Genomic DNA, 23,548 nt, shown 5'->3' with positions numbered 1-23,548 from the left:
CAGGAAGGACCTGCCGGTGTGATTCCTCTTGAAGCCTTTACAATTTAAAGAAGATCCCATTTAAGCAAGAAGCCAACAAACCAGAATCACTTTGATAAGCACTCATATATGATGCAGTTTGATTGCTAATGTATGGAAGGGACTGGAGTTAAAGAGGACTAAAGATCATGTGCTTGATTTCTTAGAAGTTGATTGTTGTAGGCATGGCCTCACCAACAACTACGCACCATGAGAGCAATAAAGGGAAAAGATTAGCTTCTGGTGTGTACTCGGCTTTTTGCTCAGGTATTACCTTCAGGAAGACTCCCCTGCCCTGAGAATCTGATTGATGGCCCCATCCTATCTTCTATTCTAGTGCCTTGAATTTGTGGCACTGTCTTGGGATTTAATTCCTTACCCACCACTCCCACTAGTTTGTGAGTGTCCTGTGGTTAGATGCCAGGTGCCTCTGTACCTCATAAATACTCAGAAAACATGGAAAGAACATAGCAGTTTTGTTGGGGACAGAATACAGAATGGTGAAGTTACAGGCAGAACTTCTTGCCTAAGCATTTCCCTTATTTCCACTGACTGAATTAAAGGCCTGGACAAGGCAAAAAGAGAAACTGTAGAGTAGAGAAGGAACAAAAAGGGAATAATAGAGGAGGAGAATCATCACAGAAAAGATAAGAAAAAGAGAAAGGACTCAGTGGGGTTTGGAATGACTGCCTTTATTAAACAGATACCATAGATTCTGGAAAATCCAGAATCGTGTGCTCTGCAGTTAGGATGAATGAACAGCCAATTATGATCAATGCCTTGGAGGCACATATTCCATGTCTTTCCAATTCTTAGGACAATGAACTGAAATCCAGATTTTCCTGAGCTAAAATGTGAATGGTCTGTGACCAGTTTAACTGTATGGCCAGATTTCTTCCCAAACCTGCCCTCCTGCTGACAGGGAGAAGCAACATATTATGAAAAAGGCCCCCAAAGGAAAGCAGTTGTGATTTTTGTTTTTGTTTTTGTTTGTTCTGCTCACCTTCTGTCTTCTGCTGTAGGTTTCTCCACTAACCAGTGTCCAAAGGGAATTCCTGCTGTCTTCCTGAATAAGCCCATTGAGTCTGTAACTGAAACTTGTCCTTCCAGGCTTTCCTTTCTCCTCTGACATATGCCTCTGCTTACAGAATGTTTGCGAATGCTTTCATTTCCTTCTTTCACTGAGAAGGGGAAAAATGGAGAAAGTGGAGAGAAACATATCTTTTTAATATTCATCCATTCAACAAAATTGGTCAATTGCTGAGGGCTTGAGCAGAGAGGTAGTGTGGTGGAATGATGTAGGGGCTCTGGAATCAAACAGACCAGGATGTGAATTCTGGTTCTATCATTTACTGGCTGACTAAATTACTATTTGTATCTGCCAAGTTAGTCTCCCAGGGCCTCAGTTCCTTCCTCTGTAAAATAGGAACAGTAGCTACCTGTGCTATTTGACTTTTTGGCCAATCCTGTGGGCATGGCTTGGTGGCTTTCTTCATCATTTGTCAAATGGCAGAGCTTTCTCCATTTGCAAGAGGGAGTGTGCTTGTCTGTCATTAAGAGCAATGTATAATAAGACCTAGGATTTTCCAATCCCAAAATATATTTTAGGCAAGATGTATTAAACAATGTCTCAGATGGTCTCAGTCTTTATTGCTTACATCTGGTCATGAAATCTTATTGCCAGCTTGCTACCAGGAAATGTCTTTGTCATAGAATACAGTAAATCTGACTCTCAGGCCACCAAAGCAGAGAGAAAAGTTGTCATTTAATGTCATGGCTGTCATGCCTAAGTTATGTTCATGGTGGTGGATAGTAGATGAACCTTTTTGTCTGTTTCCCCTGAATCAAGAGAGGACCACAGGAGGAAGGGAATCATGTATCTCTTCCCTGACCTTTAAAACAGGTCAACATTCAGAGAGAAATATCACCATGGAAGAACTAAGAAACTCATACATATCTTAGCTGATTGTTAATTACTGTTACCTTGAGACAAAAAAAAAAAAAAAGCACGGGGGTGGGGGTTGGATTTTTCTGGGGAAACAAACCATTGAGGTTTGCCTCTTAGTTTTGAATTTTTGGATTGCTGTTTTCTAAAAAGAATTTGGGAGCTTGGCAAGAAGAAGGGTGTCTCCTTGATCTTCGGCCTCTCAATACCCTGTAAATATTAACTTGCAGGGTTGTTGTTGGGATTACTGTAATGGTTAAAATAACACATCTTTGGTGTATTATCCAAAAGATGATGTGCCCAACTGTAGTTACTATTAACCCAAGTCGCAGTACCTATGAATACTAAGCAAAACAGAGGCAGACCGCCCAGGCTCTCTATAGTTGATTATCTAGTTGGTTCTGAAGTTAACTTCAAACGTTTTGACATGGTGAACGACTGGAACACGGGGCTCAGGAGAAAGGGTCAGGACAGGTGATGAAGCGGAAAAATCAAAGGCGTTAACACCCAAATGATCTGCCTTTAAATCTTGTATTTCTCCTTCCTATGCTTACGCTAGTCCTTCTTCCTGAGTCCCAGCAAATTGGGGATAGCGATGCCTGTCGCTGGGGATGCCCTGAAGGTCAGAGATGGACGGTGAGGCTGGAACTACGGGGCCTCGGAAGCTATTGTTTGAATTAGGGCGGGAGCCGCCCCTGGGACTTGTCGCCCGGAGGAATGCTGCCCAGGCTGGACGGTCGGGTAACGGGACAGCAGCTGGGGCTAGGGGCTCGGACTGAGGCAGCCCCGGGTGGTCGGGTCGCGAGCCCAGGCGGAGGCCGAGGGCTCCCTGGGGCCTTGCGTTGGCAGCCTGAGCTGCCTCTGCATACGCCGGGGAGGATTAAAACCAGATGTGGCGGCGGGGCGGCGCGGAGACGCCAAGCTCCCGGAGCCTGGGGCCGGAGACCAACACGCCGTTCCAAACCTCGCCGTGACATTAAATGAAGGGGGAGAAAAGGATCTCAGGAGAGTTATATGGGCTGCGAGACGGCGCCCCTAAATGACAGCCAGGCGGGCCACTGATGCGAGCAGCTCGGCCGCGCGGGGGCGCTCAGTGGAGGGCGCGCAGCACCGGCGGCCAATGGCTGGCGGGGTCGCGGGCGGGGCCGAGGGGCGGGGCGGCCGCGGCGCTCCAGCGGCGGGGGCGGAGTCGCGCTGGGGAGGCGGGGCGCCCGGCAGCGGCGGCGGCGGCAGCGGCGGCCACAGCAGCCTTGGCGGCGGCCGCGACAGGACTGGCAGCGCCAGCGGCGGGTGAGGGGCTTGCGGCTCGCGGCTTGTGGCGGCGGCGGCGCACGGGCTGCCTCGAGGTAGGGGCGCAGGGCGGCTGCGCGGAGGGGCGCGGGATGGAGGGGCGGTGCCGGTTTCTGGGCTCTGAGACGCTGGGGTCGCGGAAGATCCACCTGCTGGTAACGGAGCCGCCCGCGCCGCGGCCCGACCCGGAGCTCGCGCGTCTCAGGCTGCTGCGGGGCCGGCTCCGGGCGCGGGCTGGGCCTCGGGGCGGGGCGCGGGCCGGGAAGCCCTGGCCGCGCGGTCAGCCCCGCGCCACCGCTGCCTCTGCTACAGACCCTCGGTGCCGTGCTCTCTCCCGGTGGCCGGCAGGGCGCCTGGTGCGTTTCCCGGCGCGGCGGGGCTCGTTGACTTTGGGGCAAAGTGGAGGAAAGTGTGGGCTTGGGGGGTACTGGGGAGAAGGGAGAGTTGCCCGCGGAGAAGGGAGAAGGGAGAGTTGACCCGGCAGTCCCAGGGCCCACACCGGTCCCGGAGTCGGTGCCTTCGCCGGGCCAGGGGCAGGTGAGGCGGGGGCCAGGAGGTCCCGGGCACTGAGGCAAGGGCTGCTCCCGCCGTGGCGGAGGAGGCGTGCAGCTGTCGTACTGAATATTTCTACAAAGTGAAGATGCGGGGGTCCGGTATGAAAGAGTACCCCCATCCCCTCAGGCCCCAGTTCCCCCTGAAGGAGGAAGCTGCAAGTGGGACCCTTAGGTTGGGTCTGGGTGATTGCACAGAGTGTACCAGGTGACACCTCCAAGGCGTGTTTTATGAGCTGGCAGTCATACCACTTGCGCGCCCGCTTTTATTTCTCGAAGCGTGTGTTTCTCTGGAGCCCATTCATTGCTTACAATCCGAATTGCGAAATATAAGCAGACATAATATATGTTTTTAATGCTTCCCATGTATCTTGCTGTTGTGCTTTTGCCGTCGGACGAATTCTCATAAAAAATAATGACAACAACGTTCGTTGGAATTTAGAACCTAAATTTAGAATCAATAATGCGTTTTTTGGTTTGGTCTTTCTGAATGTTAAAAAAATAGTTTTATTAACAGGTTATCATGGCAGAGGTTTCTTTAGCCCACACTTGTAAATCTGAAAACGCACTGGATGATGAAATTATGTAAGCTGTATTGATGAAAAATATTAATCATTTTATAAATTTAAAATAAATTAATTTTTCCATAATACTGTGTATAAAGTTATATAGGTTATAGTTATATAGAAGCATTATGGATTTCATGCTTCTGCCTTTCATTCCTCAGGCACCTCTGTCCTGTCTGTGGGATTATTAGGGAATATGCCAAGTGTTCAGCAAAGTGTTCTCAGCCATAAAACATAATGAATATTTAAGAGAACACTTTAAAATACAGTTTCTTGTATCTCATAATAAAATACAGGACTGCAGCCCTTAAAGGGAAGTTAACTAAAACAGACTTTTCAGTTTGAGATCTAGAGTTGAAGTTCCATTCATCTTTGTCAGGGTGAAGAAGATATTAGTAATTTTAGCCACTTCCTTTTTTGTTTTTCAAGATTCAGATGTGGTAAGTAATAATCTCAGGGATTAAGGTGTTAGATTACCATTTTTGCAAATGTGGACATCGATAAAGAATAGGCGTCACTTTGTTTCTTGCCTTAGGCAGTTGGTCAATTCATAGGGCTCTTGGCTGTCCAGCCTGTGACTGCCTCTTCTGGTTGAAGACCGTGGAGATCATTAGTTTTGTTTTTGTGGAGTCTTCACTTACACTGTGCAGTTAAACTTCGTTGGTGTGGAAACTCTAATTAAAATGTATGACTACATTCCTACTGAGTAAAATGCTCTTACATTTCTCCTGCAGAATTTCAGGTCTTATTTGTTAGTAGAATTGATAAGTATCTTCTTCAAACCAGAGCTTAATAGCTTCCTGGATCAAATATTTAATATTCCATATATTTTTCACACGTTATTAATAGTATATCTGTAGTCTACTTTGATTTTAGAAGTCATTTACTTTTACTGTCTCTACGTATTTATACTGAGTTTTATCATATGGGCTTACTTTGTATTTAATAAAACTATTTAAAAATATCCTTTATTTTAGGATTCTTTCTTTACTTCCCCATAATTATTAATTGGATGTTTAATAACCTGTATATTTTTAGATCTTTTACCAGGACAAAATCCTTCCTGAAGTAGGGGTAGGGCTAAGTATATAACAACAGAAAGTTATATGCATTTTTATATAAAGTCACACCAGGATTATAATTCTACGTTATATAATTCACTGAGTTATCATATCTCTTTTTATAATCAGAACTCATTGTGTGCTTACTGATATAAGATAATGCCACGAAGGTTTTAAGTTCTAAACCACTAAATGTGGGTGTGTTTGACGTTCATTTGTCTTAACTATAGAAGGTGAATAACTTTGGTTTTAAAAAATACTGATAACTTGTGAGAATACCTTTGGAGTTCCTTGTTTTCAGATAGTAATAGGAAGCAAGGAAGTAGAGTTCAGTGCTTCTAGAATATTATACTATAGTGAGAGATCTACTGGCCAAGGAAAGTTAAAAGGCATGCTGGGTGTGTATGTGGGATGGGGGGAGGGGTGCTTAGCCAAAGGTTACAGGAAGTGAGAAATTCTTTTAAAGTTTCAGGTTTTAAATTTGGAAATTTCCTATGAAATTTTCATCTTTTTTCATAATAGATCAATATTTGTTATAGTATAGAAAATATTTTAAATTCACACAGTTAAAGATGATGCCTTCAGGAAGGGTCTCTAGACTTTGAGTGTCCCCAGCCCTTCTCTTCATTCTTCCAAGCTGCTGGTCACCTAGTTTGAGAGGGAAAGGGTGGTAGGTCAGAGCTTGAACTTTGGAGTCCTACAAATTAGGGTTCTTTCTCTGAGTTCATTTCTCTTGTGTGTAAAATAGGGTTAGTAATGCCTGTCTCATTAAACCTGAAACAGTATAACCTTGTGTGTGTCAATTATACTTCAGTTAAAAAAATGCCTCCCTCATAGGGTTTTGTGAAGATTTAAAGCATATAATAGATGCATAGGAAACACTTGGTGAGTTGTAGTGTCTTATCATTGATACCATTAGTACTATGCTCTAGACCAGTGGAGATTTCTAGTAATGTTCAGTTTTACAAAGTAGCTCAGATGGTAGTTTCTGAATTGCCTACAAATGGCCACTTTAATCAGCCATACTTTCTTGCTGAGGAAATTGTCCCTTGGGCTTGTTCGGCATTTTTGGAGGTGCATTAACTCAACCCACTAGAGTATGCCTTAGTATATTTCCAAGTGCATCTTGTGGTCCCTTTGAGGCCACTGGGAATCAATGCACATCTTAGAGTGCCTGACATGCTCCCAAGGGAATGACACTGGCTGTGCATAGAGTAGACTAAACCAGTGGCTGGCTGCAGTGTTTTGTTTGTTTGTTTGTTTTTATTTTTACATAGTTAACTTTTATGGAGAACCTATTAAGTGCTGGGTGATATGCGTAAGTGCTTATAAGGACTTGATTTAATTTGATTTTCTCAACAGCTTTGTTAGATGGGTGGTGATCTCCAGATTTTCTGAGTTAAAACAATGCTAACTGATGGTCCTAGGTGATACAGTGCGCTGGTTGGTTGCTGCATTTTCTAAATGCCTGAGTATTCCCAATTTACACCTTAGGAGTAGGTTAGTTACTGGAAAAACTACACTTATTTCATGATTATGATAAATAGCAGTAATAACTGTAACCTGTTATTTATAACATTATGTGTGTCCTAGAGGAGGAGCCAGGAGGGGCTTTTTTCTCACTTTATGGATGAAACTGCAAGGCCTAGATAAGTGCACACTGGAAGTCATATAAGTAATGATGTTGCTGTATCTAGAGCTCAGGTTTTTTTGATGTTTGCATATTGTAGTCTGTCGTTTTTTCTTAATATTTTTAAAATGTTAACTATTACTTTGCAATAGGAAATCTAAGGAGAGCGACAGTTATGCTACTTAGAACTGTTGTGTGATCTTTGGAGTTATCAGCTTGGAATCTTTGGCTTACTATTTGTTTAACAAGTCTCATAACTTCCCCCTTTAAATAATGAACCATTACTTTCTTTTTTTTTTAATTAAAAAAATTTAATGTTTATTCTTGAGAGAGAGAGAGCGAGAGTGAGCATGAATGGGGGAGGGGCAGAGAGAGAGAGGGAGACACAGAATGTAAAGCAGGCTCCAGGTTCCAGGCTGTTAGCACAGAGCCCGACCCAGGGCTTGAACTCAAGAACCACAAGATCATGACCTGAGCTGAAGTCAGATGCTTAACCAACTGAGCCACCCAGGCGCCCCAAACCATTACTTTCTTTTCTGGAGGAGAAAAACCACATAATTCTAGTATATTAAATGAGTTGTTTAGATGTGAGGATAATCTTTGTAGGTAGAGTTTAGCCCAACCAAAAGTCTGTTTATAATGGTGAATAATAAATGAAGAAACTAATATTTTGCATTATTGAACAAGTTTTTCTTTCTTTTTTTTCCCTCAATAGGAAGAAAGAAGCCTGAGACATCAGCCTATGAAGACTGAAGACCATCCTGAATAGCAATTATGAATGGTGTTGCTGCTAGTCTTGTTCTGCAGAGCATCTGAAATGAACCTCTCTTATTGATTGTTTTTATTGGCCCAGAGCCAGGAGTACTGGATTCAGTTGACTTCACGATTAAAAGAAAACAGTTTTGGTTACCATCATAAACATATGAACCATTGTGATGGTGAAATGAGATGAGGCTCCGAAATGGAACTGTAGCTACTGTTTTAGCATTTATCACTTCGTTCCTTACTTTATCTTGGTATACCACGTGGCAAAATGGGAAAGGTAAGGAAAATATCTCCAAAAAAGTGCATGAAATGTAGTAGGCTTTTTGCTTTGTAGATGGTGCTTAAATGCTTAGGTTAAATACCCCAACAATCTGTATGTTTTATGTTCTCTGCTGGTGGCCTGCTAGTTTATTTCTGACACAGCAATGAAACCATGTTCTTGGACAGAGGAGATGGAGAATTTCTAATTTGAATGGGGTTTGTTTTCGATTTCTTATAATTACACTTGGAGAAATGGATACTGATCAGTGGTTATATTATACATGACAGCCAAGTTGAATAATAAAGACTTTTGTTTTGGCATTTTATTTTTATTAAACATCATAAATGTTTAATAAGCTTCCTTGTACTGGATGTTGTATAAAGTACTTAAAAGGACACAATCAGTGCCTTCATGAAATTTACATGCTGATTATACTAATGATTTGGTGCTGTGTAGTTAATGATTTAAACTACATGTGTTGACAGATTGCTTTTTGGGCAAGAGAATTTATGAAGTGGGTGAGGATAAATTCTTATTCAAAAATTAGAAACAAGTTTTAAGTTTATTGTGTTCAGACTTTTGAACTGTGCTTTTAAGGAAGGATATTTGTTCAGTGATATTCAGGGATAATGCCTTTCTTTGCTTTTTTTTTTTTTATGTTTATTTTTTTTTTTTGAGAGAGAGAGAGAGAGAGTATGCCTGAATGTGGGGGAGCATGAAAGGAAGAGGGTCAGAGAGAGGGGGACAGAGGATCCGAAGTGGGTCCTGCACTGACAACAGGGAGCCCCAGCCTGATGTGGGACTTGAACTCACAACCTGCTAGCTGGATCATGACCTGAGCTGAAGTCGGAGGCTCAGCTGAGTGAGCCACCCAGGCACCTAGCCTTTCTTTGCTTTTTTTTTTTTTTTTTTTTTTTTAAATTTTTTTTTTTTTCAACGTTTTTTATTTATTTTTGGGACAGAGAGAGACAGAGCATGAACAGGGGAGGGGCAGAGAGAGAGGGAGACACAGAATCGGAAACAGGCTCTAGGCTCCGAGCCATCAGCCCAGAGCCTGACGCGGGGCTCGAACTCACAGACCGCGAGATCGTGACCTGGCTGAAGTCGGACGCTTAACCGACTGCGCCACCCAGGCGCCCCTTTTCTTTGCTTTTTTGAAGAGAAAATATTTGGAGTAAATTCCCACCCACATTTTTTACTTGTCTCCATTCCTCATGTTAAGCTAAGGATTGTTGATGTCAAAGAAGGATGGAGGTATGTATTTGGTTTGTTAGAATCAAGTTAGAGTAGTCATCACCACCAGGTTCTTTGAGAGTCCTATTGCTGGCAGTATTTTATTAACTTGTGTGAGGATAACTGAAAAGGTGGATTCATTATTTAATTTTCCTCTGGTGTATATATAGATATGTATATATACATGTGTATATATCTGTGTGAGTATGTATTATAAAGTAAACTGATTAAAGTGAAAAATATGATCTGTTCTTTGAGCAAGTATATTAGTTCCCTTTTCTGAGTTGGGCTGTAATTTTGAGAGGAACTATTGGGGGTAAAAATTGATGAAAAACTTGCTGAAGACCTTTATTCTTTGTGGACAAATATATACATTTTAGATGTCATTTTTTAATTGTATCATAAGAAGACATACTTAGGAAGAACTTTAACTAGTTAATTTAATCAAACTGTTAATTGTCCCAGACATGAACAAAACAGATTACTGGCCTTAAAAGTTTACTTATGAAATAAGAGAATTGACCATAGGAGAACATATGGATTTTTTTCTTATCAGGAAACTTATCTAGTCAGAGTTATAGTAATGGAGAAACTTGACCCTTCTTACTGTGTCTTATTTAAAGGATTAAAATTTTTGGAATCTCCATTTCATTCATCTTGTTTCTTAGGTAAAGGCATTGTAAGCATTATTTTCTTTTTGTATTAAGTTGTCTTTGGAATAAAAAATTTAAAAATATAAAGATTCTTTCAACTGTGGTATTAGATACACAGTCTGTTGTCTTTGATTATCTTTCTTTGAACATCTCTGTAATCCTTCCATGCATACTCTTCTGCTCTGTTTTTCTTAGTGTTTTGTCCGTACTTTTTCAGGTGTCAATAGAGGACTCCTGTTATGGTTATGTAAAATCCTCTGTGTTTTAATGTTATCATTTATATAATAGTTTAGCTGCTGAACATTTGGATACTTTCTAGATCATTCTGGTGGTCAGATAGCCTGGATTTTCCAGAGCAGGCCTCATTCCAGATACTCGATTCTAGTTTACTCATAAACCATGTGCTCTGATTTTTATATTGAAAGCACAGTTTCCATTATCACTGACTTTGCTGGGCTAGTAGTTTTTATTTTTCATTCACTCATTGGTCCCTTTCATAGCTACCTATCCTGCCTAGCACTGTGTTAAATGCTATGAATATGAAAAGAAATAAGAAACTTAACACCTCTAAACTCAGGGACTTCTAGGGGAAGATGCAGGTACACAAATATGATACCATCAATAGATTGAGATACAAGTAATAGAACAGTGCTGGGGAAGCATATTACATGTTATGTATGATTTCATTTAATCCTTATAATGACCCTGGGAAGAATTATACACCCTTTCAAAAGATGAGAAAACCAAGGCAGAGTGGTTAAGAAACCTGCCAAGGTCATACATTTAAGTGGAAGAGTGAAGTTTGAACTCAATCATGCTGATTCCAGAGATTATGCTCTTAGCTACTGGTCTGCTGCCCAGAAGAAGAGACAGAGGCTACTAATTCTTGAGTCATTTCACAGAGGAATAATAAATATGAAGGTGATGCTGGGAAGAGTAGTAGACAGTGGGCATATCAGGTGGAGGGAGTTCTATGTGTAACCACAAAGTTCTAAAGTGGCATAAAGTATTTGTGTCTTGGAATTATGAAACACTCAGTTTGATTGGCACATAGGACTCCTAGACTGTCAAAGTTTAGTTGGTAAATGCAGTGCAGTTCCTATCATATTTTTTCACAGGTCTTCATTCAACACTTGGAAGAATACATGAGCTGGTCAGTGGGATTGGTATAAATTTGGGAGAATGTTAGGAACTCAGCCTGAGGAAAGATGGACTTTGGTCTGCAGGGTATGCAGAATTCCTACCTAAAAATGCGGCAGAATTCTAATTACATGGAATGGACGGGTTGGGAAAGTTTTAAGAAGTTGTGAGAGTGGGACTAGAGTTATTACACATCCCACTTGTAGCTGGGGTTCTCCTAATGAACTTTCTCCTTTGGTCAGGAACAATCCAGAAATTGGGGAAGACCAAACAAGCAGTCTGTATCTCCATATATAACATTCATGTACATGTTTCTGCATGGACATATGTTTTCATTTTTGTTGGTATTTGCCTAGGAGTGGAATTGCTGGATCATGTAATAATTCTATATATTTAATCATTTGAGGAGCTGCCAGACTGTTTTCCATAGCAGCTGGGCCATTATGCATTCCTTCCAATAGGGTGTGAGGGTCCCAATTTCTTCACATTCTTGACAACCCTTATTATCGGGCTTTTTTAAAAAAATATTTATTTATTTTGAGAGAGGGAGAGTGAGAGCATGATTGGTGGAGGGGCAGAGAGAGAATCCTAAGCAGGCTCCTTGCTGTCAGTACAGAGCCTGATGCTGGGCTCCATCTCACAAACCATGAGATCATGACCTGAGCCGAAATCAAGAGTCAGACGCTTAACTGACTGAGCCACCCAGGTGCCCCTATCTGGCTTTTTGATTCTCATCCTAGCGGTAGGGAGATGGTATTTTATTGTGCTTTTGATTTGCATTTCTCTGATGACTAATGATGTCCAACATCTTTTAATATACTTTGAACAATTTGTGTATATTCTTTGGAAGATTGTCAGTTCAGATCCTTTGCTTACATTAAAAAGGGGTAATTTATCTTTTTATTAATTTGTAAGAGTTCTTTGTATATTCTAGATACAATTTCCTCATCAGATATATGACTTGCAAATATTATCTCCCATTCCATGGGTTGTCTTTCACATTCTTGATGGTGTCCTGTGAAGCACAAGAGTTTTAAATTTTGATGAAGTTCAGTCTATTTTGTTGTTGTTATTGTTCTTGCTTATGCTTCTGGTGTCATATCTGAAAATTCATTGCCAAATCCAAGATAATGAAAATTCTGCTATTTTACTTGTTAGAGTCTTGACCTTTGATCCATTTTAAGTCAGTTTTTGTGTGTGGTATGAAGTAAAGGTCCAACTTAATTCTTTTGCACATGGCTATCCAGTTGTCCTATCACGCTTTGTTTCAAAGGGTAGTTTTTCCCATTGAATGGTCTTGGTACTCTTACTGAAAAATCAGTTGATCATAGATGTATGGATTTATTTCTGAACTCTCAATTCTATTCCATTGATATTCCTTGTGCTAGTACTACACTATCTTGATCATTGTTGCATTGTAGTAAGTTCTGAAATTGGGAAGTGTAAGCCCTGCTACTCTATACTTTTTCAGGATTTTTTTGGCTATTTTGGGTCCTTTGCAATTCCATGTGAATTTTAGCATCCACTTACCAGTTTGTATAAAGAAGTCAGCTGGGATTATGATAGGATTGCACTGAATCTATAGATCAGATTGGGTTGTATTACCATGTTAGCAATGTTAGTTAGGTCTTCCAGTCCATAAAGCATAAGATTTCATTTATTTAGGTCTTTAGTTTTTTTCAACAATTTTTGTGTATGATTCCACAGTGTAAGTTTTATGATTTTATTAAATTTATTCCTAGGTATTGTATACTTTCTGATAGCATTTTAGAGTTGTTTTGTTTTTTTTGAATGGAGTTTTCTTAATTTTACTTGTCAATTTTCATGTCAAGTGTATAGAAAAAACCATTGATTTTTATATATTGATCTTGTATCCTGCAACCTTGCTGAGCTTATTTATTCCTTAAAAAATTTTTTTTTAATATTTATTTTTGAAAGAGAGAGAGCACAAGTGGCGAAGGTGCAGAGAGAGAGGGAGACACAGAATCTGAAGCAGGCTCCAGGCTCTGAGCTGTCAGCATAGAGCCTGATGCGGGGCTCGAACCCATAAGCTGTGAGATCATGACCTGAGCCGAAGTCAGGTGCTCAACCAACTGAGCCACCCAGGCACCCCTATTTATTAGTTATAATAATGGATTCCTTAGGAGTTTCTGTGTCCAAGATCATGCCATCTGTGAATAGAAATAATTTTCTTTCTTTCTTTCTAGTCTGGATGCCTTTTATTTCTTTGTGCTGTTTAATTGTCTGGCTAGAACCTCCATTTTAGTGTTAAATAGGAGTGGTGTAAGAGCTGACATCTGTGTCTTGATCTTACAGAGATTTGAGAAGTGTTCTCTTTTATTTGTGGAAGGTAAGTATTCTTTGACCATTTGGTGGACTAAGCACTGACGTCATGTGGGCTTGAGCTTTTTTTTGTGGGTAGTTTTGTGATGACTGATAGAATCTCACACATGTTACAGGTCTTTTCAGATTGTGTATTTCTTCTCTGGTCGATTTCTGTAGGTTGTATTGTTCTAGGAATTTGTCCATTTTGTTTAAGCTATCTAATTTGTTGGTGTACAGTTCATAATATTTCTTTGTAATTCTTTCTACTTTTATAAGTTCAGTAGAAGTGCCCCTCTTTTATTTCTTTTTCTGATAGTTCTAGGTTTTTTTTCTTGGTCAAACTATATAAAAGTGTTGATTTTGTTGATCTTTTAAAGAACCAGCTTTTGGTTTCTTGATTTTCTCTACTTATTCTTTGTTTCATTACTTTCTACTCTAATCTTGATCCTTTTCTTCTGCTTCTTTTAGGTTTAGTTTGCTCTTCTTTAGTGCAGGTAAGACTTTTTTTAGAAGGCAAGATTATTGATTTGTGATCTTTTTTCTTTCATGATGTGGACATTTATAGCTATAAATTTCCTTCTAAGGACTGTTTTAGTTGCATCCCATAAGTTTTGGTATGTTATGTCTTGCTTTTAATTCATTTCAAAGTAATTTCTGATTTCTTTTTAAATTTTTTTTCTTTCACCAGTTGGTTGTTGAGGAGAGTCTAGTTTAATTTTCTCATATTTGTAAGTGTCCCAGATTTTTCTGTTATTGGTGCCTAATTCCATTCCACTGTGGTCAGAAGACATGCTTTGTATTATTTCTATCCTTTTAAATTTATTTAGGTTTTTAAAAATGACCTAGCATATGGTCTGTCCTCTAGAATGTTCCATGTGCACTTGAAACTGTATATTCTGTTGTTGTAGTGTAGAATGTTCTGTAGATGTCGGTCAGGTCCAGCTGTTGTATAGTGCTATTCAAGCATTCTGTTTCCTTGTTGACCTCCCATCTAGTTCTATCCATTATTGAAAGTAGAGTATTGAAGTCACCAACTATTGTAGAATTATCTATTTCTCTCTTCATTTCTGTTAGTTTTTGCTGCATGTATTTTGGTGTTCTGTTATCAGGTGCATATATTTTTTATTTTACTTTTAAATAAATTTTTTTAAGTTTATTTATTTTGAGAGAGAGAGAGAGAGAGAGAGAGAGAGAGAGATAGCATGGGCAGGGGAGGGGCAGAGAGAGAGGGAGACACAGAATTGTAAATAGGCTCCAGGCCGCAAGCTGTCAACACAGTCTGATGCAAGGCTGGAACCCATGAACTGTGAGATCATGCTGAGTGAGCCACTTAGGCGCCTCTTATTTTCAAATATTTATATTAGTTTTATTTTATATTATTTACTTATTATTATATATTCCCACTTTATCTCTAGGAACATTTTTGTTTTAAAGTCTGCTTTGTCTGATATCACTATGGCCACTCCAGCTTTTCTGTGGTTTCTGCTTGTATGTTTTGCCTTATTACATTCTTGTACTTTAAACTATTTATGTCTTTAAATCTACAGTTTGTCTCCTGTAAACAATATATAATTGGATCATGATGTTCTGGATCTAGTCTGACAATGTCTACCTTTTGTTTTAGGTTTTTTTAATGAGTCTTTTTTTTTTTTTAAGTTTATTTATTTATTTTAGAGAGAGCATGAGCAGGGGAGGGGCAAAGAGGGGGAATCCCAAGCAGGCTCCATGCTCTGCGCTGAGCCCGACATGGGCTCCATCCCATGATCCTGGGATCATGACCTGAGCTGATACCAAGAGTTAGATGTTTAACTGACTGAGCCATCCAGGTGCCCCTACCTTTTGATTGGGCTGTTTATCCATCCGTGTTTACTGTTACTGATATAGTTTGATTTATATCTGCCATCGTTTTGCTTTATCCTTTTGTTTTTTTAAAAAATTTATTTTTAAGAGAGAGAGAGACAGAGAGAGTGAGTGAGCACGAGTGGGGGAGGGGCAGAGAGAGGGAGATACAGAAACCGAAGCAGGCTCCCGGCTCCAAGCTGTCAGCATAGAGCCTGACATTGGGCTTTAACTCACAAACCATGAGATGATGATCTGTGAGGAGGTCGGATGCTTAACTGACTAAGTCATCCAGGCACCTCTGCCATTATTTTGTTTTCCATATGTCTCACATCTTTTTAGTTCCTCTTTTTCTTCTTTACTTTTTTTGCATTGATTGTTTTCTAATGTAGCATTTTAATTTCATTAATGACTTTTTTCATTCTATTTTGAGTAAAATTTAGTGGTTGTTCTAGGGTTTATCATATACAGTCTCAAGAGAAACTGTTTCAGATTTATACTAACTTAATTCCAGTAATATATAGAAATGTTACTCGTATATAGGGCTCTTTTACCCCCCCTTTTGTGTTGTTGTTGTTGTTGTACACTTCACATCTGTCAATATTATAAACCCAACAATACAGTATTATTATTTTACCATCTGTTATTTTCTTAGCACATTACAGCTTTATTCTCACTTACCTCCTTTGTTCTGTTATTGGCAAGTATATTACATTTCCATGTGTCATAGACTCAGCAATATGTTATATGCATATCATTTTATACTGTTTTTATTTTATTTTATTTTTTTATATATTTTTAAAAGTTTATTGATTTATTTTGAGAGTGAGAGGGTGTGAGCAGGGGAGGGGCAGATAGAGAGGGAGAGAGAATCCCAAACAAGCTCCATGCTGTCAGCACGGAGCCTGACGCAGGGCTCTATCTCAAGATCTGTGAGATCATGACCTGAGCCAAAATCAAGAGTCACATGCTTAATTAACTGACTGAGCCACCCAGGCTCCCCGATATACTATTTCTTTTTATTTTTTATTTATTTATTTTAATGTTAATTCATTTTTTGAGAGAGAGAGTTCAAGTAGGAGAGGGGCAGAGAGAGAGGGAGATAGAATCTGAACCAGGCTTCAGGCTCTAAGCTGTCAGCACAGAGCCCAATGTGGGACTTGAACTCATGAACCATAGGATCATGACCTGAGCCTAAGTGGGACACTTAGCCAACTCAGCCACCCAGGCACCCCTACTATTTCTTTTTTAACTCATTTAAGAGAAAGAAAAAAATATGCCTTAACAGTGTCTGTTAAAATTATGTAATCACTGGTGCTCTTCGTGTGGATTTAAATTACTGTCTAGGAGTACTTGCTTTCAGCTTAATGAATTCCTTTAGTATTTCTTGTAAGGCAGGTCTGCTAGCAATGAATGTTTTCAATTTTTGTTTCTCTTGGAATATGTGTATTTTACCTCCATTTTTTATTTTTAGTTTTTATTAAATTTTTTAAAATGTTTATTTTTGAGAGAGAGCGAGAGAGACAGAATGCAAGCAGGGGAGGGGCAGAGAGAGAGGGAAACACAGAATTTGAGGCAGCCTCCAGGCTCTGGGCTGTCAGCGCAGAGCCCGATGCAGGGCTCAGACCCAGCAACTGTGAGATCATGACCTGAGCCAACGTCGGACACTTAACTGACTGAGCCACCCAGGTGCCCCTTACTGTCATTTTTTTAATATAAAACTCTGCTGGACTTAGCAGTCCTAGTTGACAAGGTTTTTGTTTTGTTTTGAAGTGCTTTGTGTTATCCCACTGCCTTTAGCCTCCAGTATTCTGAAAAGTTAGCTGTTAATCTCCTTGGGGTTCCTTTATCAGTGATGTATTATTTTTCCTTTGTGGTTTTTAAGATTGTCTTATGTTTGACTTTTATCAGTTTTACCATGATGTGTCTTTGGGTCTTGTTTCCTGGATGAGTAGATTACTGTTTTTCAGTAACTTTGGGAGATATTCAGTCATTTTCTTTGAATATATATGTATTTTTTACCATTCTCTCCTCTCTCCTGGTATTCCCAGTACTTTATGATGGTATTCTTAATGGTATTCCAAATTTCTCTGAGGTTATTCATTTTTCTTCATCCTTTTTGCTCTTTCTTCAGTTTACATAATCTCTACTGATCTGTCTTCAAGTTGGCTGATTCTTTCTTTTGCCAGTTCACATCTACTTTTGAGGCCTCTAGTGAATTTTTTATTTGTGTTATTGTACTTTTCAACCTCAGAGTTGGCATTTGGTTCTTTCTTAAAATTTCTGTTTCTTTATTGATACTCTATTTAATGCAACATGGTCCTACCTTCCTTGTTTAGTGAAGTTTTCTTTTAGTTCCGTGGACATATTTATGATGGCTGCTTTGAAATATTTACCTGTTAAATCCTATATTGAGTCATACTGACAGGGAATGTCTTATGCTGCCTGCTTTTTTTTCTGGTGTATGGGTCATATTTATGTATTTCTTTGCATGTCTCATAATTTTTTGTTGTAAACTGGACATCTTGGGTAATGTAGAAACACTGGATACTCTCCCACCTGTACCCCTAGGGCTTGTTATTATTTGCTTGTTTATTTGCTTATTTATTTGTTTAGTTACTGACTGGATTATTTTAGTGTATCTTCCCTCTCGCCCCCACGAGGTTGAGTCTGTGTGTTGTTTCTCAGGGAGACACAGTTTTGGGTATGCCACAGTCTTCCTGAGATGACTGTTATTACTGGTAGGATTCTCTTCCACTCTTTCAGTGACCACCACACTAATTGCTGGCTGATTGTTCTGCTGTTTACAGTAGTGCACTGGAGCATAAATTCTGCTACAAACTAATCTAATCAAATTGTGGTTCCTTTAAAGAAATGTTTCTGAGTTCAGTGATTTTTCTATTTGTTGTGACCACAGGAATGCTCCTCCTAGCTATCCCTTTTCCTAGTTCTTTCTTGCAAACTAGCCGCCAATGCCTACAGTCTAGGTTCCATCTTCTTAAGATCCACAATTTTCCCAGTTCCCTTCACCACAACCTTTGCTGTTTTTGAGACAGCTCTTAGTTTAAACTCCTCAGCTCTCTATTGCAAATGAAGGTAGTTCCTTTGGGAGGAGATTAGGAGCCATCTATTTTGTGGCCCGCTTTTCCACGAGGCAGAATTTCTGAGCCAGGGCTCTGGAGGTGGGGGTGAGGACAATGACAAGTTTCTCTCTGAGTGGTACCCCCACTCTAGGAGCTGAGCACTGGTGAGGGGAGGGGCCCAGCAGCCTGAGGATGTCTCCTGGCATGGAACCACTGCCTCACTAGCAGTGGAATGGCTTTAGGGGCTCCAGTATTCTCAGTATGCTGCATCCAAGATAGAGACTTGGGTGCATGATAAGATCAGATGTCCTATCCTGTTAGGTGTAAAACTATGGAGGCTAAATAAAGCATTTTATTTAAAACTATGAGTCTTACTTGCAAATAAAAGCAGTAAATAAAATTTTTTAGATTTTTTAAGTGTTTCTTTACAAAATAAGAAAGCTCATTTCAAACAGGGTATAAGGGAAATTAATAGAAAATCTAGGATTTGGAGTACACTGTCATAGTTTTGGCTCATCAAAATTGTATAATCGTGTTTGTTGAGTGCCTTCTGTTTGTCAGGCACTATTAGAGGTTTGGGTTATATTACTGAATGTATCAGAGAAAAATCCCTGCTTTAGTGTGTGTGTGTGGGGGGGTGGGGATAAAAGGAGATAGCTAAAAAACAATAAATAAACAGTAAACTGATGAATAATAACTTTAAAAAAATTTTTTTTTAACGTTTATTTAATTTTTGAGACAGAGACAGAGCATGAACGGGGGAGGGGCAGAGAGAGAGGGAGACACAGAATCGGAAGCAGGCTCCAGGCTCTGAGCCATCAGCCCAGAGCCCGACGCGGGGCTCGAACTCACAGACCGTGAGATCGTGACCTGAGCCGAAGTCGGACGCTTAACCGACTGAGCCACCCAGGCGCCCCAATAATAACTGTTTTTTAAGCTTTTTATTTTGAAATAATTTTAGATTTACAATAAATCTGAAAAATAGTATGCAGAATTCCTTTATACCCCCTATATGAACAACCTACATTACCACAGAGTATAATGTTCTAAACCCCAAATTGACTTTGATATAGTAGTATTACATCTGCAAACCTTATTGGAATTTCACCAGTTTTTACCCTAATGCCCTTCTATCCTAGGATCCAGTCCAGGATCCCACATTGCATTCAGTTGTCATGTTTTCTAGTCTCCTCTCTCCTCCTTGATGGGAAGTTACCTTAGTCTTTTCTTTTATGTTCTTGGCACTTTTGAAGCCCTGGCTAGTTATTTTTAAAAATAGCCCTTTGAATTTGTCTGATTATTTCTCATGATTAGATTGAGGTAATGCATTTTTGGCAAGAATACCACAGAAGTGACATTGTATCCTTCATAGTGCATCATATCACAAGGTACATGATGCTGAAATGTCTTAACCACTGGTTATGTTAACTCTGATCACTTGGTTAAACTGGTGTCTGCCTGGCTTCTCCACTGTAAAGTTACTGTTGTTTTCTTTTTCCTTTGTAATTAATAAGCATTTGGTGGAGGCTTCTTTAAAACTAAGCAGATATCCTGTTTCTCATCATACTTTTGCCCACAAATTTTAACATCCATTGATTATTTTTGTCTGCAATAATTATTACTGTGGTGTTTGCCAAATGTGATTTTCCATTTCTGTCATTTCTTCTATATTTAGTAATTGGAACTCTGCTGAAAGGAAGAGGTGTCACTTCTCCATCATTTCTTTCTTTCTTGTATCTTGATATGAGTATGGACTCATTGATATTTATTGTGTTTTGTGGGCTATAATACATTATTATCATTAATTATTTTGGTGTTTAAATTGTTGCAGAGGTGGCCATTGGGAGCTTCAAGTTGGCTTCTGTGCCTTCAACATGCCCCTCTTGTTTTTTCCAAATTTATTGAGGTGAAATTCACATAACATAAAATATAAAGTATGTTAAAATTAACACTTCAGTGGCATTTAGTGCATTCACAGTGTTGTGCAACCAGCACTTCTATCTAGTTCTTATTCATTTTTTGAGTAATTTTTGACTCTCTGGTGCTATAAGATACTCCAGGTTTATCTTGTATTTTCTCTGCCCCAGCCCTGGAAGTAGTCATTTCTTCAAGGAGGACCCTCTAGTTCCTTTAAAGAATGGAGTCTTGGTGTGCTCATTCCTACTATGGTGTCACCACTTATACCCTAAGTAAACAGTGCAAGAAAGTATATGTATGTCTACACATATATTAAAAACAACAACAACACATGAGTTCATACTAATCCTTCTGATTTTAATCCAGTTCATTCTGGTTTCTACATTTCTCCAACAGTAAAAAAAAAGAAAAAAAAGGCTGTTAGTATCCCAATATAGTTACTTATTTGCTCAATTGCAGTATATAAAGATAGTAGTTTCAGAATTTCTAACCGATATCCAAGTGAAAAATTAATCTGTTGGGGTACCATATCTTCATATAGGACTTTTTGTCTTGTAAGTATAGAATGAAATGCTGTTTTCCAAAGTTACCTAGCTTATTTCTTAGCCACTTTCTTTTCAGTGTGGTTATGCCATTCATTTATAATACACATGAGCACATTTATTACTGCTTATATTGTATTTTGGGTACCACTCCTGTTTATTTGCAGTCATTTACATTTTGGACATGTGAAACATCGTGGTTCTGACACTCAACTGTAAAAAAAGATCACCTAAGAGAAATGCCACTCGTCATTCCTTCTACTCCATTTCCCTTCCTTCTACCCAGTTCCATCTATCCCTTGAAGGTATTCAATCTCATTTTGTTTTAACCTTTCTGTATTTCTTGTTGCACAAATTGAGCCGGTACATGAATATTTCCTCGTATCCTTTTCTTTCTTGTGTTATGGGAAGTGTACTATAGATACCCTTCTGTGCTTTGCTCTTCCCACTTGAGCAACATGCCCTGGAGATTATTCCATAACAGTTCATGGAGATTGTCCTCATTCTTTTTTTGTTTTTGTTTTTTGCTTTTTTAAAAAGTTTGTTTATTTGTTGTTTTTTTTCCCACAACTTTATAATACTCCATTGTGTGGATGTACCATAACCATAATTTATCCAACCACTCTCCTCTTTAGGGGCATTTAGGTTTTTACTGCATTCATTTAGTATTTTAAGTGAATGTTTTCTCTCAGGCATTGTGCTGGGCCTTCAGTAAAGGAAATATAGTTTATAGATTTTTTTTTAATCTTAAGTTTAATTTTAGCTTTAATTTTTTATCCAAACCATGAGAAATCAAGAACTTAATTTTTTGGAAGAAAACTGTAGTTGCCATCTGTGATATAAACATGAAGGTCTAGAGGTAGAGTTGATTTGTTTACCATTTAGATTTGAATAACTTATTCAGGAAAAGTAGATTTTGTCTCTCTTTTGCTAAAGTATATTTTGTTTGCCTACTAAAGTTAATATTTAGTTTCAAAACCTAAAGATAAAAGGTAGGCCAATATTTAAGAAGCTTTATTCTATACCTTTCTGACAAGAAGCTATAAAGTAACTTAGAGCAAATGCAATCAGTATTCTTATTTTTCCAGTTTAAAAAGTAATAAATATTCACATGCCAGGTTTTTTACCTTCTCACAGTTTAGGCGATATGATAAAATTTTCTAGCCAAGGGGACACTGAGTTGGCATGTGTATTGATCTTCATTTCAACAGGTTTCGATACTTACTGTCTTCAGAGAAATTTTATTTCTTCAAGTAAATGTTTTAATTGAAGTGTAACATACATATAAAGAGTGCATAATTGAAGGAATATAGCTCTATAAATTGTCACAAAGTGGTCACATCTGTGTAACAAACTCTGGAAGGAGAACATTTCAGCACTACATGTCTTGGTGTGTGTTGGTACCTAATATTTTTGGCATTTTACCTAGAAGTTGCTGATACAGCCTTTCTCACGGTACTTCTCTGAAGGAACCAAATCTTGGATTCATTTCTCTATTGCAGTTTGCATTTAGGCTTTCTGCTTGCCCAGGATTTACTGAATGTTGTGTTTGCTCATCTTGAACCTTCCCAAGTGATAGGAAGGCAAGGATGATTAATACACAAAACCTGCCCCATGAAGGAATAACTTAGTTTCAGGGACCAGACCAATACTCAGAATAAGTATTATTGTTATTTCTGCTCTCATGGAGGTATGGACCCTGTGCTATGATAGCATCAAGGTAGAAACAGTTTATTCTGATAAGGGGTTGTGGAAAACCTTTTAAGAAGTTGTATTCGAGGGGCACCTGGGTGGCTTAGTCGGTTAAGCGTCCGACTCTTGGTTTTGACTCAGGTCATGATCTCATGGTTCGTGGATTCAAGCCCAGTGTTGGGCTTTGTGCTGACAATGTGGTGCCTGCTTGGGATTCTCTCTCTCCCTATCTCTCTGCCCCTCCCCTGCTTGCTCTCCATCTCTCTCTCTCTCTCAAAACAAAACATTTTTAATACAGTTATATTTGAGTTGGTCTGAAAGATAAGTAGGAATTTGATAGGAAAAAGGCACTTCCTGTGATAATAGAGAAGGTAGATGTTGGGTTGAATCAGGTATGTACAAGTGGCAGAAGACTTGAATGGCAGTAACACTTGACCTATTCAGGACCAGAAGTGTTGACCTTATGCATAAAGGGTAGAAGGGAAATGGGAAGAGACTGGGGAATAAGATGGTACTGGAAGCTTTTGTTAGATCAGAAGTAGGTATGATGGTGGTGAAGGAGATGAGAGATCTGAAGAGCTAGGAAAGAGTTGATGATGAAGAGGGTCGTTGTTTTGGGGCACCTGCGTGGCTAAGTTGGTTAAGCGTCTGACTCTTGATTTCAGCTTGGGTCATGATCTTGTGGTTTGTGGGTTCAAGCCCAGCATTAGGCTCTGTACTGACAGTGAGGAAGGAGCCTGCTTGGGATTCTCTGTCTCCCACACTCTCTGACCCCCATCCCCTCTCTTCCGCTGTCTCTCAAAAATAAATAAACATTAAAAAAAAAAAGAAAAAGAAAATACCTCTTAAAAAATAAAAGAGGGCCATTGTCTTATTACTTTGTCCTAAATTTTACTTCTAATAATATATCCTATTTCTTTAGACTTGGGTACATTTTTTTGGGTAGGTGATGACATGACACTAATACATGTGCGTGCACACATCTTTTTTCTCATAATTTTGCTTAAAAGTACAGCTGATTCTTTTGAACTTCAGA

General features: G+C 39.3%; 1 protein-coding gene across 3 annotated transcripts in view; it reads left to right on the top strand.

Annotated features, from left to right (window-relative positions):
• Positions 1-3,170: 3,170 nt before the first annotated feature.
• Positions 3,171-23,548, top strand: part of MGAT4A (alpha-1,3-mannosyl-glycoprotein 4-beta-N-acetylglucosaminyltransferase A) — a 115,689-nt gene continuing 95,311 nt past the window's right edge. Inside the window, exons 1-2 of one of the 3 annotated variants that reach the window (XM_060608241.2) lie at positions 3,171-3,309; positions 7,777-8,103. In XM_060608241.2, the coding sequence (XP_060464224.1) occupies positions 8,010-8,103 (94 nt within the window). In that variant the 5' untranslated portion in view covers positions 3,171-3,309; positions 7,777-8,009. Of the gene's footprint in view, positions 3,310-4,285; positions 4,390-7,776; positions 8,104-23,548 lie in introns of those variants that run through there. The other 2 variants (XM_060608212.2, XM_060608232.2) reach the window with 2 other exon arrangements.

The sequence above is a fragment of the Panthera onca genome, chromosome A3 (genome assembly GCF_046562875.1).
Source record: "Panthera onca isolate mPanOnc1 chromosome A3, mPanOnc1 haplotype 2, whole genome shotgun sequence".
In the NCBI taxonomy this organism is placed as follows: Eukaryota; Metazoa; Chordata; class Mammalia; order Carnivora; family Felidae; genus Panthera; species Panthera onca.
This window is presented reverse-complemented; position numbering and strand designations above follow the sequence as displayed.